The sequence below is a fragment of the Nomascus leucogenys genome, chromosome 16 (genome assembly GCF_006542625.1).
Source record: "Nomascus leucogenys isolate Asia chromosome 16, Asia_NLE_v1, whole genome shotgun sequence".
NCBI classification, from domain to species: Eukaryota; Metazoa; Chordata; class Mammalia; order Primates; family Hylobatidae; genus Nomascus; species Nomascus leucogenys.
Window position 1 is genome coordinate 13960524 of NC_044396.1, and position 19662 is coordinate 13980185.

Sequence of the window (19662 nt, forward strand, 5' to 3'; positions counted from 1 at the left end):
TATTCTAATGTGCCAGGCAGAGATACCTCTTGAATAGTGAAACTGCTGGGTCTCCTCCCAAGCAGTTTAATAGACAAGTTTCTTTTCAATCCCCCTCCCCGCTGCTTTACTTTCACCTTTTACTGTATTGCTAAGCCCATGGGCTCTCATTCTGTCTCTCCCTCTGTAAGGACTGGATAATCTGGAGTCAAAGTCTTAATTACCTTGGTTCCTGTCTCTTTGTACAAGATTCTCCCAACCCTCCCTCAATCTACTCCTGTCCCCTGCCGTGTATACCTGAATCTTGACTATTTTCTCTGTGGCTGCCTCATCTGTGTTTGGAGCATGTCATGAGTTTACCAAATGACTCAATTGGAAGTAGCACTCAATGCCATCCAATGTACTTACAGTTAAGATACTTTCCTAGGAAAGAGAGTGAAACCTCACTGTTAAAAAGGGCCAGAGAGAATCTGCAAGGGTGGCTAATTGTTTAAGATTTGCAGTGCAGTGTGCTGGAGGCTGCAAAAGAAAGCTCTGGAGTACAGTTTTGAGCCAGAATAAAAGAAAACTGAAAGGCTAAAAATGAAGACAAAATAGAATAATTTCACAGAAAATGGACAGAAGCACAGAGAAAAAAGCACTAGTGCTGAAGCAAGCCCTGGGACAGAGCCTTGGAATTCTGATCCCATTGTTACCAAACATTCCAGCTTGAACCAAGGGCCCTGCTGCATTTCAGCAGAGAGGTTGCTGTGGACCAGCTCAAAGCCTTAGCCTTGTGTGTGAGTCTGACATTTGGAAAAGGTACCATGACAACCTCCCCTTGTGCTCACAGCAGTCTACATGGAGAGAGAATACCCCAGAAAGAAAGGATAAAGGAAAGGGCAGTTTTTAGAGCTTGCAGTGGGTTGGTGTATTCCTTTCCAGGTGATGGGGGCAGCTTTCTTTTATCCTTTTGCAGGACCAGAGCTTTCTAGGAATCTAAGGGAAGATAGAGGCCTATCCATCCCAGTATGAACAAGGCCCATATGTCACCTTTTTTTGAACAGCAGTTTAACTTGGCAATTTGTGGTAAATAGGCCCTTTTAGGGAGATGTTGGCACCTATCTCAATGATTAGCTGTGGGTGAGAGCTGTAAGTGTCCTCCTTCACAACCTGACACAAGAGGTATGCTACAGTAGAGTAGGCCTCTGATCAAACTATTTGTCACATCCTTACTTTATATGTGGTTCTATTTCAAGTGTCTATTTTGTCTCCTGGCATATATTAGAGGTTCAATAAATATTGCTTGACTTAATGAATAAATGAATTCTGTCCCATATACAATTATGAACAAGCAGACACATAAGTGATCATCCAACCTGTGCTTTAGGCCTGTGACATCCCAGCTCTCTGTCCCTTGGGCACTGTGATAACTATCCTTGAGCAAGTGGATTTGTTCAACCATCCAGAGGCAGGTGATAACTGGCAGAACAGAACTGAGCCCTGGAATTCTGCAGGGTATGATCTGCTGGCCAGGCCAGATATCTATACTCCTGTTCACAATGACTAAGGGATACACTATACTTTTAACCAAACACCACATCTTTTTTTTGAAACAGGTGCCGCAGTCATAGCTCATTGCAGCCTCAACCTCCTGGGCTTGAGCAATCCTCCCACCTCAGCCTCCTGAGTAGCTGGGACCACAGGCGTGTGCCACCACACCCAGCTAATTTTTTATTTTTGTAGAGATGGGGTCTCCTTATGTTGCCCAGGCTGGTCTTGAACTCCTGGGCTCAAGTGATCCACCTGCCTCAGCCTCCCAAAGTGCTGGGATTACAGGTGTTTGAGCCACTGTGCTTGGCCCCAAGTGTATATCTTGGACACCACTCATATCACCAAGAAAATTTATGTGTAAGATCACTTTGCTAATTATAACAAACCTTCTAGTTCTGATTGAGATAGTGTTGGCTGAAGGACTATCATAGCTACCTCTGGGATATAGATCTCAGATTAGGTTCTTTCAGATGCTAAGCAACAACCAACCCTGGGCTGTGGATTCTTGATTAGGATACACCAAATGTTAGCCAATTCCCCACTAGGATATAGAATAAAAATATAACAAATGTATGTAGCCATACTATTTGTTATTGAAGTGTTTTATAGACTATATAATTTGGTTTTTTATGTATGGCTTTGTCTTCTAAGTCCTTGATCACTGTTCTGAACCACTGTGTTAATAATTTTTAAAAGTTTCAGTTTGTTAATCACAATTATATCATTAACAGTTCATCTGAATTACAAATGTGCTAATCACAGGTAAAATTCAGCGAGGGACTCATACGTGGCAACTACAGTTTGTTTGCATAAACTCTCTTGCTTCTCCCACTGATTCTGAGGGAGGCAGAAATTCAGGCCCACAGCAAGGTACAGTCAGGCCTTCTGGTGATGGCAGAGCCGGGAACTTGACCCCAGGCCTCCAGCTCCTCTCAGGAAATAATTTCTGTGAGTCCTGGTGTTGCCACTTACTAGCTTGTGGCCTTGACCAGATGATGTAACCTCTCAGGCCCCAGTTTTCCAATCTGTAAAAATGGGTAAAATGGTAGCACCTTTCTAGAAGGATGTTGAAGAATTAAATGCAAAAGTATGTATATAGTTCTTAACACAGCATCCAGCAGGTTGCAAACTTAAACTTGTGGCATCGCTTGATTCTAATTAATTAGAGCTAGGATTCTACCTGTGGACAGGTATGCTTTCCCCTGTTGCCTAAGGGGGCCAATCTTGCCTAATTCAAGAGTCAAATTGTGCATACGGAGGACTGCTGCCTCAGCCTCTCAAGGGGAAAGTCTGGAAATGAGTAATTTTGGCAAGTGCCCAAAGCAATCCTTCAGATTAAACAACTGTCAGAAATGCTCCCTGCTCTGTATTTACTGCTGCCCAAGCTCCAGCCTCTCGTGTGGTTGGTTATCATGCTCTTGGGGCCAAACATGTGTCATGAGCAGGAAAGCTATTTCTTTGAGCCCTGCCTGGCTCAACAATAACTCTCCTGAGATCCTGTTTCTTGAAATTCAGGGTTCTCCCTTATTTTAACTTGCAAATTTTGTCACTTCTCTACTATGGCTGATCCTTTTGAATTCTCAGTTCATTAGCTATTTTTAACCTGACCAAATGTCATCTGGAAAAGAAATGTGCACACTTTGATATCATCAGTGATCACTAGTGAAAATGGTAAATATCCCAGTCTCAACCCCTCTCCTTCAGCATTTTCTTTGCCTCCAGGTTGAATCTAAATCACTAGGTTTGACCTTTCAGGCAGTTGTGTGCACAAAAGGAATCGTGGTATGAGCAGGTTTTTTCAGTTAACTGGAATATGTCTTGCCATATGGGACTGAGGCCATTCCAAGAGGCAGTGACAGGTCTCTTGACTTGGCCTCTCAGTCATGGCCCCATGTCATGAAACACAATGCACATGGCCGGACAAGGCTTGTTCTTGGCTCAGCTCTGCTGATTACCATTTGCTAATTTAGCATCTTCCATTTATAATGATTTCCCCAGAAGATTTGGTTTGATGTTTTTCCAGGTGTGGAAGTTATGTGGATAGAATCCTCAATGGCGGGCTGCTGCTTTTCATTCATTCTTCCATCCAGTGTTTAGGGAACACTGACACTGCCTTATAGCTAGTCTTCCTGCCCCAGTGTGGATCACCTCGAATCCATCCCCCAGGCAGCTGCTCCTGGAGTTATCTTTCTAAGACACAGATCTGACCTTGTTAGTCAAGGAAGAAATTCCAACTCCTCAGCTCGCCATACAGTCTTCTCTTTCCACTCTCAGCCTTGCACGTTCTCCTCTGGTAATATGGGCTGCTTCTCATTTGCACACACACTGTCTCATTTCTTTAAACCATTGTCTCTGGGGCCACAGTGATAGCATGAGGAAAAGCCAGGGAGGGTGCTTAGGACCTGCTTGGTGGTGAGGATGGATGCACGTGCTCTGTCTGAGCATATGGACAACTGTGCTGCCTGCCTGGGCCCGGACTTTGCTGGACTGGATAGGAACAGAGACCTGTGTCCTTTGTCCCCATCACAGGCTCATTCTGGGGGCTGCTGCCTTCCTACTTGGTCTACTAGGCTTTTATCTCAACTGGACAGTTCTGTCATCCCCTGAGACTGGGAGTGGGTCCTGTGAGTCAGAAACTCCAGCTTGTTCTCCCCGCCTCCACTTCAGGGGGAGAAGCCCTAATTGAACCGTGCACCACGTGACGTGTATCAGACCACGTCACGAGGTCAACGAGGGCCAGGCCCTGCAGACAGTGGGTGCTTATCACTACGAACAACCTCTTTTTTCACACTTAGCTGGCTTACATGATTTTATCTCTTATGTATTTGAACAAATTTCAATTGATTCTTCTATCTCAACTCTGAGTCTTCACACACAGTTCCCACCCTTCCACGTGAAAAATTGTCCCACAGCACTTATGAACTAGAGAGTGAGTCATGATGGTGTGTGTTGGTGCATGCATGGGGGAAAGGGGGTTCTGGAAGGTGGGGATGTTCTCCAGAATCTCCTCTCCATGGAGGCCCTCAAGAACCAGGCCTTTCTGGTCTTTGTATTTCCTGACCAGCCCACTGTGGGCACTGTGTGTCAAGGAAGAGATGAGAAGCAAAGATGAATATGACGCAGTTCTTCCTCTCATGGAGCTTCGGGTCAGTGAAGATCTAAAATACATCAACACTTAGATGTATTAGGTGCTATGAGACTGCAGAGGATGTGCAACTTGTCAGTTTGAGGATGGAATGTAGGGACCAGGAAGCTGACACGGAGAAGACAGCAGTAAGCCCACTCCTGAAGAGGGGGAGTACTCTTGGGTAGCCCTGTTAAATTCTGCCTCATATGAAACCAAAATTGGTTGCTTGATGTTCATTCCTGGTTCCATCTGGCAGGTCCTCAGCAGATCATCTGTCATCTCTGTTTCCCTCTCCCATCCTCCATGAGTTTAAAATTTTTGATTTGGGGGCTTGAGTTTTGAGGCCCTTGGAAAATCATTTCCCATAAAAAATGGAAATCTCTATGTAAGCATTTCCCAAGCTGTCACCTGAGAACTGTCTTGGGAGAATCAATACATTTCTGTTGAATAAATGAAGCATCCCACAGTTACATAAATTTGAGGAGTTCCATGTTCCCGTTCCTCTTCTAAGACATATTAGTGTAGTGCAAGCTTTGGTAAGTACTGCAGAAAAGACTCTTTCATGGCTCTGTTATCCTTCTGAGAAGGTTTTTGCTGGCACTCGACTGAGAACCACTGCTATGAAAGTTTGTCTTGTTTATAATTGACAAAAATTGTATAGGAGGACAACATGTTTTGAAATATGCATACATTGTAGAATGACTAATTAGAGCTAACTAGCATCTGCATTACCTCACAGACTTATCATCTTTTGTGATGACAACACTTAAGATCTACTCTCTGTGATTTTAAAGTATACACTATATTGTTGTAACTATAGTACCAGGTTGTATAATAGATCCTTTAAACTTATTCCTTCTAACTGAAATTTTGCCTGCTTTTACCAGCACCTCCCCAATCTCCTCACACCCCAGCTCCTGGTAACCAACATTCTACTCTCTGAGTTCAACACCTTTAGATTCCACATACAAGTGAGAACACGTGGTATTTGTCTTTTCATGCCTGGCTTATTTCACTTACCGTAATATCTTCTAGGTTCATCCATGTTATCACAAATAATGGAACTTCCTTCCTTTTTAAAGCTGAACAGTATTTCATTGTGTGTGTGTATATATATGTGTGTGGGTGTGTGTGTGTATATATATATATGAATACACACCGCATTTTGTTTATCCAGTTTTTGTTGTTCGACACTTAGGCTGATTCCATGTCTTGGCTATTGTGAATGATGCTGCAGTGAACATGGGAGTGCAGATATCTCTTTGACATACTGACTTTATATAGCCAGTAGTGGGATTTCTGGATCATATGGTAGTTCTATTTTTAATTGTTTGAGTTTCCTCCATACTGTTTTCCACAATGGCTATTGTAATTTACATTCTTACCAACAGTGTACAGGGTTCCCTTTTCTCCACATCCTCACCAATGTTTGTTTTTTGTCTTTTTGATAAGTCATTCTAACAGGTGTGAGGTGACATCTCACTGGGGCTTTAATTTGCGTTTCTCCGACGAGTAGTAATGAGCATTTTTTTCCATGTACCTGTTGGCTATTTGTATGTCTTCTTTTGAGAAATGACTATTCAGGTCCTTTGCCTATGCTTTAAACAGGTTGCTTTCTTGCTACTGAGTTGTTTGAATTCCTTATAAATTTTTTATATTAATCCTTTTTCTAATGTGTATTTGCAAATATTTTCTCCTGATCTGTAAGTTGCCGCTTCACTGTTTCCTTTGCTATGTGGAAGCTTCTTAGTTTGATGAAATCCCATTTGTCTATTTTTGCTTTTGTAGTCTGTGCTTTTGGGGTCACGCCTAAAAGATCATTGCTAGGCTGGGCATAGTGGCTCACGCCTATAATCCCAGCATTTTGGGAGGCTGAGGTGGGCGGGTCACTTGAGGTCAGGAATTTGAGACCAGCCTGGCCAACATGGCAAAACCCCCATCTCTACTAAAAATAAAAGGGTGAGGTTCCTCTCTCTATCTCGTGGGATGGTTTGCCCTTCTGTCATAGGATAACACAGCACAAAGTCTTCAACAGAGGCCGAGGCGGGCGGATCACCTGAGGTCAGGAATTTGAGACCAGCCTGGCCAACATGGTGAAACCCTGTCTCTATTAAAAATACAAAAATTAGCCGGGTGTGGTGGTAGGTGCCTGTAATCCCAGCCACTTGGGAGACTGAGGCAGGAGAATCACTTGAACAAACCTGGGAGGCGGAGCTTGCAGTGAGCCAAGATCGCGCCACTGCACTCAAGGCTCAAGGCTGGGTGACAGAGCATGAGGCTCCATCTCAAAAATAAAAAATAATAAAAAAAAGATCATTGCCAAGACCAATATCAGAGTTTTCTTCTAGTGTTGTTATAGTTTTAGGTCTTATGTTTTGTCTGTAATCTATTTTGAACTGATTTTCATATATGGTATGAGATAGTCTAATTTCATTCTCCTACATGTGGATATCCAGTTTTCCCAATATCATATATTGAATATATGAGAGTTTAAGAAGCATAGGGAATGAATCTTTTAAGGGAGCTAATCACCCCAAAATTAATTTTCTCTCTTTCTCCTACACAGCCTCTTGATTTTGAAACAGCAGCTGTTTCCAATATTGTGTTCCAAGCAGAAAATCCTGAGCCTCTAGTGTTTGGTGTGATGTACAATACAAGTTCTTTTGCCAAGTTCACGCTTATTGTGACAGATGTGAATGAAGCACCTCAATTTTCCCAGCACGTATTCCAAGCGAAAGTCAGTGAGGATGTAGCTATAGGCACTAAAGTGGGCAATGTGACTGCCAAGGATCCAGAAGGTCTGGACATAAGGTAAAGGGCAACAGTGCTGGGCAGGCCTGGCTGCATGGTCACCAAAGCCAATGGTGGGGGAGGAGGAGCTGGCCTGCACTGACTCCAGGGCTGACCCTCACAGCATACCCAGCAATGATGAACTTGGCCTTGGTTTAGGAAGGTGTCAACACCCTGGGGGCATTCCAAGGGATGGTGGTTCATCAATAACCATCTAGGCTCAGACAAGTGGGAAGCAGGGTGAGGTTCCATTCCAGCCCATGAGCTTCAGGTCCCAGCTGAGAGCTGGATGGTTCAGGAGGTGAGGTTCACCTCTGAGACACTAGAAGAACCAGGCCCTGTGTCTAACTAAGCCAGTTACCTAGGCTGGGGTTTAGGAAAGGGTTCCAGCCTTAAAGGTGTATTAGGAGTTCTAGACAGAGACCAAAGCCCAATCGGACAGACCATGCCAACTTACAGGGCTGAGGGAATCTTCTGCATGTAGGACACATAGGTTCCTTGGCTCCAAAGAACTGATCTAGGGCACCCCTGGAGAAGCTGGTGCTCTGGCTGAAGTGGCTAAACAAAATGTGTAACTATTTCCATCTTAGCAATTCCTTTTTTTCAGTTCAATAAGACCCACACAGATTTGCCTTAAAAAGTACAATGATGATTAATTTGCCTAAGAAATATGTTTGTATATATCTGTATAATATCTATAAAATCTTTAAGATCATGTAGTTAATAAGACTTAAACTCAGATCTTTCACTGCTGTTGTACATTACACCTCCTGTCTATGGCATAAGAAATATTTCAGCATGACTTAAATCATGTATGTGGCTATGAATGACAGACAGTTCCTTAAGTTTCTCTAAACATCTGGAGGGAATCGTGCCTCCCATTGAGCTGTCCTTCAGGCACTTGGATTCACTTCTAAGACCTTTATCTGATCATTGAGAAGCAAAGTTACCACCTACAGTTTTACTCTAACTAATTCTGTAGTTTTATAGAGAAGAAAGAACAGCAGGGGATATACTCTATGGTTTAGTGTAGATACTACTGAGTCAAAAATTATGAGGAGACACAAAATGTTTTTAATCTTTATACCATTTAACAAAAGTTCCTACCTTCTTCATGAAAATGCTATAAAAATCATTGGTCAAATATGTGAATAAAAAGTTTATCATTGGGAAAAATAAAGGCATGTAAGAAAATTACTGTGATGAAACAAGGAAAGGATACATACACCATTAAGTTGAGGTCAGGAAGAGGAGGTTAGCAAGGGAGACTGAGAAGAGGTGTTCTGTAAAGTACAATTCCAGAAGACAAATGAAGAAAGTGTTTCAGGAGTAAGGAATAATCAATAGTTCAGACATGAGTAATAAGCCTGTTAAGAATTAAGGATGACTCCAGTGTTGGTCTGAGTAATTTAATTCTCCAGCTCCACAAACTTAAAATCCATTAGCACCCAATGGATTTGAATCCAATCCGTCAGCAAATATTATAGATTCTTTTATTGAAATGTATTCAGAATCCACCTGCTTCTCCCTGCTTCCAGCCTACTGCAAGGCACCACCATGTCTGTTCTGGATTCATCCTTGCCCCTGCCATCCCCCACCCCACCCTGAATCTACTCACTGAATTGCAGTCAGTGACCTTTTAAAAAAGTAAATCAGATCATCTGACTCCTCTTTCAAAACCCTCCAAAGCATTCCATCTCTTTCAGGATGAAATCCCAAGTATAAAGGGTTTCATATTCATTACCCATATATATAACCTAACCCAGTGTTTGGCATATGGAATATACTAAAAAAAATACATTGTGGGAAATTAACACATCATAATTTTTTAATGATTCTCTTATCCTTTGATATGTAGGTTGCTTTCAGTATTTATTATAGAAAATGTTTTAAATAGATGTATGCATGTAATTCTTTTTAAACTTTGATTAAATTGGGTTTTTTTAGGTAGCATTTCCAGGAGTGGAATTATTTAGTCTAAAGATATGGACATCCTCATAACTATGATGTGTTGCTTTTTAAAGGACTACCATTGGTTTTCCTGTGGTTCTAGTCTTGTCTGTCTCAACTTCATCTTCCATACACCTACCAATGAACTCTGTTGAAAACACAAATATGGCCAGGTCACCCTCTTGCTTAAATCATTGACTGGCTGCCCATTGCTTCTTATGATCTGGCTCTTCAAATCTCTGTGGCTTCACCTTCTGCCACCTTCTGCTTCCCATGTATACCCCAGCACTGCTGAAATGCCTGACCCCACACTCGCCATGCTGTTGCTTGGCCCTTGGTGCTTTATCTCACACTCTTCCTTCTGCTTGAAGCGTCTTCTTCTTGCCTTTAACATCTACTCCTTCAGAAAGACTGTGCTGATTCCTGTAAACTGCTCTTGGATTCCATAGGGCCCCCTCTGTTGTGTTTACCACATTTTATTGGAATTATCTGTTCATCTGTCTATCTCACTTGCCTAAGAGCCCCTTTTTGTGACCTCCTCCCTTGGCCCACTGCCTGATCTTCCTCAGAACTCAATAGATGTTTGTTGGATGAGGAATTCACTGTGTTACCAGGGTCTACGAGTATCCACCCATCTCGTCCAACATTTGCACCACTGGGTGTTCAAATTTTCTAGATGGGTTGTTTGCTAAGAGGTTTTAAAAGATACTTCCGGGTTACTTTAATTTGAATTATTTGATTGCCAGAAAAGTTTAACTACTTTCCCCAGAAGTTGTGAACTATACCCTTCCTAATACAAGCACAAACACCACATTGTAAGGATGAACAAATCCTTTTGAAGACAGATGAAATGCAAATAAAGCATTAATAATATAATAGATCCTTTAAATATGTTGTAAATAATACACAAATAATGCTGATAATGATAATCTCATTTGTATTATCATTTGTATATTATTTACGACATATTTAAAGGATGCACAAACATATTTAGTTGATGCACGAACTAGCTTCACATTTTCATGCAAAGTAATGCAGGCTTTCTTTTGCTGTTTGTTTTCATTTGATGAAGCTATTCACTGAGGGGAGACATAAGAGGTTGGCTTAAAATTGACCACGTGACTGGTGAGATCTTTAGTGTGGCTCCATTGGACAGAGAAGCCGGAAGTCCATATCGGGTACAAGTGGTGGCCACAGAAGTAGGTAAGCAAAAAAAAAAAAAAAAAAAACAAAACATAGATTATCAGAAGATACATGGGTTTAACATCACAACCTTGAAGTGGAAGGATGAGAAGGGTACAAAATATAAGGGAGTGCTCATATCTTCCTTTATTTTTGAGATGGAGTCTCTGTTGCCCAGGCTGGAGTGCAGTGGTGCGATCTCTACTCACTGCAACCTCCACCTTGTGGGTTCCAGCAATTCTCCTGCCTCAGCCTTCCGAGTAGCTGGGATTACAGGTGCCCGCCACCATGCCTGGCTAATTTTTTATATTTTTAGTAGAGACAGGGTTTCACCATGTTGGCCAGCCTGGTCTCAAACTTCCGACCTCAGGTGATCTGCCTGCCTCTGCCTCCCAAAGTGCTGGGATTACAGGCGTGAGCCACCATGCCCAGCCCCTTTGTGGTTTTGTTAAAGGTGAAAAACACCTGTGCCCCCAGCAGGGCTGCTGCTCACTCTGTGGTTTCCTGTAGGGGCTATGGCCTCTTCTAGAGAGAGTTCTGTGTCCCTGGCTGAACTATCTCCCTTCTTCCAGCGTGGTTGTGGGTTTCTCTCAGGAGCTCTGAGTGGAGTCAAACCACCTACCTGTTCACGTAGACCACCTTCAGCCTTAAATTGTCACTCTCATCCCTTTTGAAGCAGAAAATGTTTTATGAAATATTCTTTACTTTGATGTGTGTCAGAATCCCCGGGGAGCGTGTTGAATACAGACACTAGGAGTCCACCCCTGGAGATTCTGATTCCATAGGTTTGGGTGAACCAGGGTATCTGTGTTTTGACAAAATCAGGTGAACTTTTGAAAGGAAAGACAGAAAAGCCCAGGATGTTCGAGCCATTCCTGTGTAATCTTTGTATCCTATTTATTTCAGTTGTGATGATATATATTGCCTGCTGGCTGCAAGTGTGGAGTTCCAGAGAACTTTTTTAAATAAAAATAAACTCATAGGAAGAGTATGTTTACCCAATAATGAGCCTGGCAACTAACACAGAGTTTCTTTGCATTTTCATGGAATTTTAAGACATACAAGTAGGAAATCTGTTGATCCAATGTTGATCAGGCTCTAATTAGCTAGTAAATGTATCTGCCAGGTTTACCAAAAAAGAGAATTAAACAAATTAATAAATATGTTTTTAGACGCTCCCCACCTACCACAGCTCTGAAAAAAAACTTTCAAAATGTGAGGCCCAGGGTTGAGAGCTGAAACGGAGAAGAGAGACAGGAATCATAAAAATGGCCCCGGCATATGGAAAGATTAAGAAAAACAAAATTACTTCAGTCAAGTCAAACCAAAAAGGGTAGAATGCAGAACCGCGTGCCAGCTTGGGAAGGGTGTGTGTGAGTGGACAGGCCCTCTGTTTCTGTCTCTTGCTTGAGTGAAGCACATTCCACTATCGCATTGTATACATTTAACTCTTGATTTAAAAGCTCCCAGTGAAGCAGCAGGCAGGTTCTGGCTGAGCCTTTATGCTGTGCACAACCCTTTCTCATACCATGGGGATCAGAACTTCACTCTGGATGTGTCCCAAGAGTTTCTCACGTTCTAGAAGTTTCAGAAATCAAAACCAGGGTCCAAAACCCTGTTCTATTTTTAGTTTTTGGCACTGACATGATATAAATAGATACAATGACTTCAAGAACACGGTGGCCTTTTCTTCTTTGGTTAAGTATAGCCATGGACATAGACGATGTTGAGAAGAAAAGCAAGAAAACAGGGTTTACTGGAAATGAGCAAGAAAACATTACTGGAATCAAACAAGGTCAGAGTCAGAAGTTGTAGAAACAATGTCTGTTGTCTGTGATTGGTGTTGGGGAGGACATAATAACAGTCAGTGTTTACGTTGCACTGACAGCCCCATACTGAGCACTTAGTGTAATAACTTACTCCTCATACAACACTATAAGGTACCACATACTATGAACGAGGAAACCAAAGCACTGAGAAATTAAGTAACTTGCCCAAGATTACATAGCTACCAACCGGTTATGCTGCAGCTCCAAGTTTTTCACTCCTATCATATAGTAAATAATGTCTGTGGAGCCTTTTACTATTTTCCAGAACATTCACTCATATGCAGGATTCTTGCAAAGCCACACAGCTGAAGAAAATAAGCTTAGAAAACTCGACTAACATGCCTAAGGCCTGCTAAGGAGCAAGTGAAGGTGTGAGTGCTAGAGTTAGACCTCTTGGATTGAAAGCCTCTCTGCCTTGGGCAAGTTAAACTTCTGAGCTCAGTTTTCACAATTATTTTGAAGTAATATATGTAAAATATTAGCACATATATCTTAGTTATTATTATGATGATCAGTAAGACTTTTTTAACCAGTAATGAAACTAGGTCTTTGATTCTAAAAGCTTGTCATCTTTCTAGCATCTCAGTGTACCTAACTCCTTGAATTTTAAAGAAAGGGAAATCTTTCTTATTAAGAGGAAAATGAGTGAGCTGATCCCATGTTTCAATCATTCAATTCCTTAGGAGGGTCTTCCTTGAGCTCTGTGTCAGAGTTCCACCTGATCCTTACGGATGTGAATGACAACCCTCCCAGGCTGGCCAAGGACTACACGGGCTTGTTCTTCTGCCATCCCCTCAGTGCACCTGGAAGTCTCATTTTCGAGGCTACTGATGACGATCAGCACTTATTTCGGGGTCCCCATTTTACATTTTCCCTCGGCAGTGGAAGCTTACAAAGTGACTGGGAAGTTTCCAAAATCAATGGTGAGTTGTCAGAAATACATGGAAAAAAACACAGATGGATGGTGAAAGTAGGTTTTATTTAACTTGGTGAGTTGGCAGTACTCAGCACAGAGCTTTCTCTCATGCTCCAGGAAGGAAGTTCATGCTTTGGAAGCTTGCACAGGGAGGGACTCTGGAGGGGACAAAGCCCCAGGTTTTCAAGGGAGGAAAGATTATGACCACATAGCATTCCTTTGGTGTAGACGAACAGTTGGATGACCTAAGCATCATTTGCAAAATTTTCAATGACAGAGGGAAAGCAGATTTTATAGAAATTTTTAAAAACTTTGAGAGAGAGATATATATATAAAGTATACAATTTTATGAGAATTGATTATATGTAAATACCACTGAAGCCATCAGCACAATCAAGACAATGAACATTTCCACCACCTCCAGAAGATACTTCATGCCCTATTATAATCTCTGTTTCCCAACCATCCCCCCTCTCGCCAGGCAACCATTGATGTGCTTTCCATTACTATAGTTTTCATTTTCAATAATTTCATCTAAATAGAATAGTATAGTATGTATACTTTTTTTGGTCTGGCTTCTTTCATCTCATTATTTTGAGATGTACTGGTGTTGTTACATGCATCAATACTTCATTCCTGATTATTGAGGGGTAGTATTCCATTGAATGACTATACCTCTTCACCTGTTGATTGTAACTCCAACTTTTGCTGTTACAAAGCTGCTGTGAGGATTTGTGAACAAATATTTTGTAGGGACATACATTTGCAGTTTTCTTGGTTAAATACTGAGGAGTGGAATGGCTGGGTCATATGGCAGGCATATGATTAAATTGTTAAGGAAAGGTTGAACTGCTTTCCAAATTGTTCTTAACATTTTACATTCCCACCAGTGTGTGAGAGGTCCAGTTGCTCAGCATTCTCCCAGAACTTGCTGTGCTTGGCCTGTTTAATTTTAGCCATTCCAGTGGGCGTGGAGTAGTATCTCATAATCGTTTTATTTGTATTTCTCTAATGACTAGTGGTGTTGAGCATCTTTTCATATGCAATTTGCCATCCATCTTCATTGGTGAAGTGTCTGGTTAGATATTGTATTCATTTTTTAAAAATTAGGCTGTTTGGATTCTATTTTTGACTTGCAAGCATTTTTAATATATTTAGATGATGTGCTTTGTTAGATATGTATCTTTTGTAAATATTTTCTCCTAGGCCATGGCTTGTCTTTTCATTTTGCAAGTATATTTTGAAGAGCAAATTTAAAAATTTTGGTATCTACTTTTTTCATGTTTTGTTCATGATTTGTACGTTGTGATGCTTAAATTTTTGCCAAACTTAGGGTCCCTAAAGTTTTCTGTTTTTTTCATTTCCTAAATTTTATAGTTTTAACTTTTGCATTTAGCTCTATGCCTTTTTAAGGTAATTTTTGTATAGGCATACCTCATTTTATTGCACTTTGCTTTATTATGCCCAGTGGATGTTCCATTTTTTATAAAATGAAGGTTTGTGGCAACAAAGTCTCTTGGTGCAATTTTTCCAACAGCATGTGCTCACTTTGTATTTCTGTCACATTTAGGTAATTCTTAAACTTTTTCATTATTATATCTGTTATGCTGATCAGTGATCTTTGATGTTATTATTGTAATTATTTTGGGACACCAGGAGCCACACTCATATAAGACAACAAACTTAATCTGTCAATGCGACGTCGATGAATGTTCTGACGCTCCACAGACTGGCTATTTCCCCATGTCTCTCCCTCTCCTTGGGCCTCCCTATTGCCTGAGACACAATATTGAAATTAGGCCAATTGATAACCTCACAATGGCATGTAAGTGTTCAGGTGAAAGGAAGAGTCACACATCTCTCACTTTAAAACAAAAGTTAGACGTGATTTGGCTTAGTGAGGAAGTTGTGTTGATAGCCAAGACTGGCCAAAAACCAGGCCTCTTGCATGAAATGCTTAGCCAAGTTGTGAAGGCGAAAGAAAAGTTATTGAGGGAAATTAAAAGTGAAACTACAGTGAACACAAATAATAATAAAAAAGCAAAACAGCCTTATTGCCATTACGGGAGAAAGTTTGAGTGGTCTGGATAGAAGATTAAAACAGCAACAATATTCCCTTAAACCAAAATCTAACCCAGAGCAAGGCCTTAACTCCCCAGTTCCGTAAAGGCTGACAGAAGTGAGGAAACTGCAGAGTAAAAGTTTGAAGCTAGCAGAGGTTGATTTATGATGTTTAAGGATAGAAGCTATTTCCATAACAAAGTGCAAAGTGATGCAGCAAATTGACACGGAAGCAAGTAATCCAGAAGATCTGAGATCATTAATGAAAGTGGCTACACTAAACAAGCTTTTCAATGTAGATGAAACAGCCTTCTTTTGGAAGACAATGCCATCTTAGACATCCATAGCTAGAGAAGTAAATGCCTGGCTTCAAAGCCTCAAAGGACAGGCTGGCTCTTGTTAGGGCTAATGCAGCTGGTGACTTTAAGTTAAAGCCAACCCTAATTTAGCATTCCTAAAATACTAGGGCCCTTAAGAATTATGCTAAATCTACTTTGTCTGTGCTCTGTCAATGGAACAACAAAGCCCAGATGACAGCACATCTGTTTACAGCATAGTTTACTGAATATTGTAAGCCCACAGTTGAGACCTACTGTCCCCCCAAAAAGATTCCTCTCAACATATTACTGCTCATTGACAATGCATCTGGTTACTCAAGAGCTCTGGTGGAGATGTACAAGGAAATAAATGTTGTTTTCATGCCTGCTAACACAGCATCCATTCTGCAGGCCCCAGATCAAGGAGTAATTCTGACTTTCAAATTGTTTAAGATATACATTTCATAACGTTATAGCTGCTATTAGATAGTAATTCCTTTGATGGATCTGGGCAAAGTAAATTGAAAACCTTCTGGAAAAGATTCGCCAGTTTAGATGTCATCAAGAACATTTGTGATTCATGGGAAGAGGTTGAAATATACACATTAGTAGGAGTTTGGAAGAAATTGATTCCAACCCTTATGGATGACTTTGAGGGGTTCAAGACTTCAGTGGAGGAATCACTGAAAATGTGGTGAAAATAATAATAGAGCTAGAATTAGAAGTAGAGCCTTGATGATGTAACTGAATTGCTGCAATCTCATGATCAAACTGGAATGAATGAGAGTTGCTTCTTACATCTGAACAATGTGTTTTGTTTGTTTGTTTTTGAACAATGGAATCCTCTTCTGGTGAAGATGCCATGAACACTGTTGAAATAACAAACAAGGATTTAGAGTATTCCATAAACATAGTTGATAAAACAGTGGCAGTGTTTGAGAAGATTTACTCCAATTTTTGAGAGATGTTGTCTTGTTGGTAAAATGCCATCAACCAGCATCACATGCTACAGAGAACTCTCTCATGAAAGGAAGAGTCAATAAGTGCAACAAACTTCATTGGTTGTCTTATTTTCGGAAATTGCCACAGCCACCCCAGCCTTCAGCAACCACCAACACTGAGACAGGAAATGATTCGAAGCAAAAAGATTATGACTCATTGAAGGATCAGATAATCATTAGCATTTTTTGGCAACAAAGTACCTTTAAATTAAGGTATGGACATTAGGGTTGTTTTTTTTTTTTTTTTTTTTTTTTAAGGTATAATGCCATTAACAGTCTAGAGTATAGCATAAGCTGTTATTTCAGTAGAAAAACAAAAAATTTGTGTGACTTGCTTCACAGAGCTATTTGCTTTATTGCAGTGGTCTGGAACCAAACCCATAATATCGCTGAGATATGCTTGCATAGGGGGTGTGGTAAAGACCAAAGTTTATTGTTTTTGACATAGCTATCTAACTGTTCTGACACCATTTGTTTAAAACATCCTTTTTTACATTGAATTATCTTAACAACTTTGGCAAAAATCAAGTGACCACCTATATATAAGTCTACTTCTGAATTTTTCTGTTTCATCAATCTGTTTCTATTTTTTTTTTTTTTTTTTTTTTTTTTGAGACGGAGTCTCGCTCTGTCGCCCAGGCTGGAGTTCAGTGGCGCAATCTCGGCTCACTGCGAGCTCCGCCTCCCAGGTTCATGCCATTCTCCTGCCTCAGCCTCTCCGAGTAGCTGAGACTACAGGCGCCTGCCACCACGCCCAGCTAAGTTTTTTGTATTTTTAGTAGAGACGGGGTTTCACCGTGGTCTCGATCTCCTGACCTCGTGATCCGCCCGCCTCGGCCTCCCAAAGTGCTGGGATTACAAGCGTGAGCCACCGCGCCTGGCCAATCTGTTTCTATTTTTATACCAATAACACATTGTCTTGATTGCTGTAGCTGTATAAGGCTTGAAATCAGGTAGATTAATTTTTCCGACTTTGTTCTTTTTCAAAATTCCTTCATTCTATGTCTTTTTCATTTCTGTATAAAGTTTAGAATGTAGCCAGTTCCTTTCTACCAAAAAAATCCTGTTGAGATTGTGTTGAATCTATGGGGGAATCTGGAGGAGAATTGATATAGTAAGTCTTCCAATTCATGAACATGGTATATGTCTCCATTTATTTAGAAATGTGTTTTAGTTTTCAGTGTATAGTTCTTGCAAAATTTTCCCTAAGCATTTCATATTGTCGATATTTTAAATATTTCAATTTCTAAATATTTCTAGATATAGGAATATAATTTCTGTATACCGATTTGTATTCTACAGGCTTGTTGACCTTATTTAGATTTCATAGATTTTCTACATAGACAATCATGTTGTCGGTGAATAATGACTTCTTCCTTTTCAGTCTGTATGCCTTTTGTTTATGACTGGCCGAAACCTTCAGTGAAATGTCAAATAGGTAGTAAGAGCGGAAATACTTGACTTGTTCATGATCTTAGGAAGAAAGCATTTAGCCTTTCACCATTAAGTATGATGTTAGCTGTAGGTTTTTTTTTGTAGGTAATCTTTATTAGATTTGGGACTTTGCCTTTTATTCCTAATTTGTGAGGGTTTTTTTTTTTCTAAATTGGAAATGGATATTAAATTTTTCAAGTGCTTTTTCTCTATGTATTGACTATGTGGCTGATTTGATTTTTTGGGCCTATTAATTGATGCATTATTACCAACTTTTGAATCTAAAATCACCTTATTCCTGGGATAAAGCCTACTTAGTGATGAAATGTTACCATGTTTATGTATTGTTGGATTTGCTAAAACTTAATTTTTGCATCTATATTCATGAGGGATGTTGGTCTCTCTACATATTTTGCCTTGTATAATGAGGAAGCATTCCACCTCTTTATCTTCAATTATCTGGACAAGTTTGCATAAAATTGGTATTATTTCTTCTTAAAGTTTGAAAGAATTTGCCAGTAAAGCAATCTGGGCCTGGTGTATTTTTTTTTTAAGAAGTTTTAACTACAAATTCAATTTTATTTTACAGATATAGAACAATTCAATTTACATATTTCTTTTTGGTTGAGCTTGTACCTTTCAAATAATTCATCTATTTCATTAATCTAATTTATTGATATAGTTCATATTTTATTAATATCTGTAGAATATGTAGTGATATCACCTCATTCTGATTTTGGCTAATTATCTTTTTTCCTGATAATCTGGCTAGAAGTTTTATTGATATTTTCAAAGAACCAACTTTTGGTTTCATTGATTTTTTTCTGTTTTTGTTTCATATTTCACTGGCCAGATCTTTATTATTTCCTTTATTCTTCCTACATTGTGTTTTTGTTTGTGTTCTGTTTTCATTAAGGTGGAAGCTGATGCCATTAATTTGAGATCTTTTTGTTAAACAGGCATTTAGTGCTATAAATTTATCTTAGGTGTCACATTAGCTGCATTTTTTTTTTTAATAGACAGGGCCTCAGTCACCCAGGCTGCAGTGCAGTGGTGTGATCATGGCTCGCTGCAGCCTTGAATTCCTGGGCTCAGACGATCCTGCTGCTTCAGCCTCTCAAGTAGCTGGGACTACAAGTATGAGCCACCACACTTGGCTAATTTTTTATTTTTAAATTTTTTGTAGAGATGGGGGTCACGCTATGTTGCTCAGGCTTGTATCAAACTCCTGGGTTCAAGTGAGCCTCCCATCTCAGCCTCCCAAAATGCTGGGATTACAGGTGTGAACCACTATGCCAGGCCCACAAAATTTGATACATTGTGTTTTCCCTTTAGATTTCTTTTGTGATCATGTGTTATTTAGTTTCCAAATATTCTGGGAATATTTCCTCTACCTTATAACTTTCTAACTTCTAATTACATCATAACCAGAAAACATGACTAGAATACTTTTAAATTTATTTAGACATTTTTTTCTTTCAGTACTTCAAAAGTATTTCATCACTTTTTTTTTTTTTTTTTTTTTTTTTGAGACAGTCTCAGT

The 19662-nt window shown here is 40.1% G+C and overlaps 1 protein-coding gene across 2 annotated transcripts in view; it reads left to right on the forward strand.

Annotated features, from left to right (window-relative positions):
* Positions 1 to 19662, forward strand: part of CDH17 (cadherin 17) — a 95540-nt gene that overhangs the window by 61756 nt on the left and 14122 nt on the right. For both annotated transcript variants that reach the window (XM_003268315.4, XM_003268313.4), the window contains exons 13-15: positions 7206 to 7450; positions 10452 to 10582; positions 13074 to 13313. In XM_003268315.4, coding sequence (XP_003268363.1) covers positions 7206 to 7450; positions 10452 to 10582; positions 13074 to 13313 — 616 coding nt within the window. The remainder of the gene's footprint in view (positions 1 to 7205; positions 7451 to 10451; positions 10583 to 13073; positions 13314 to 19662) is intronic.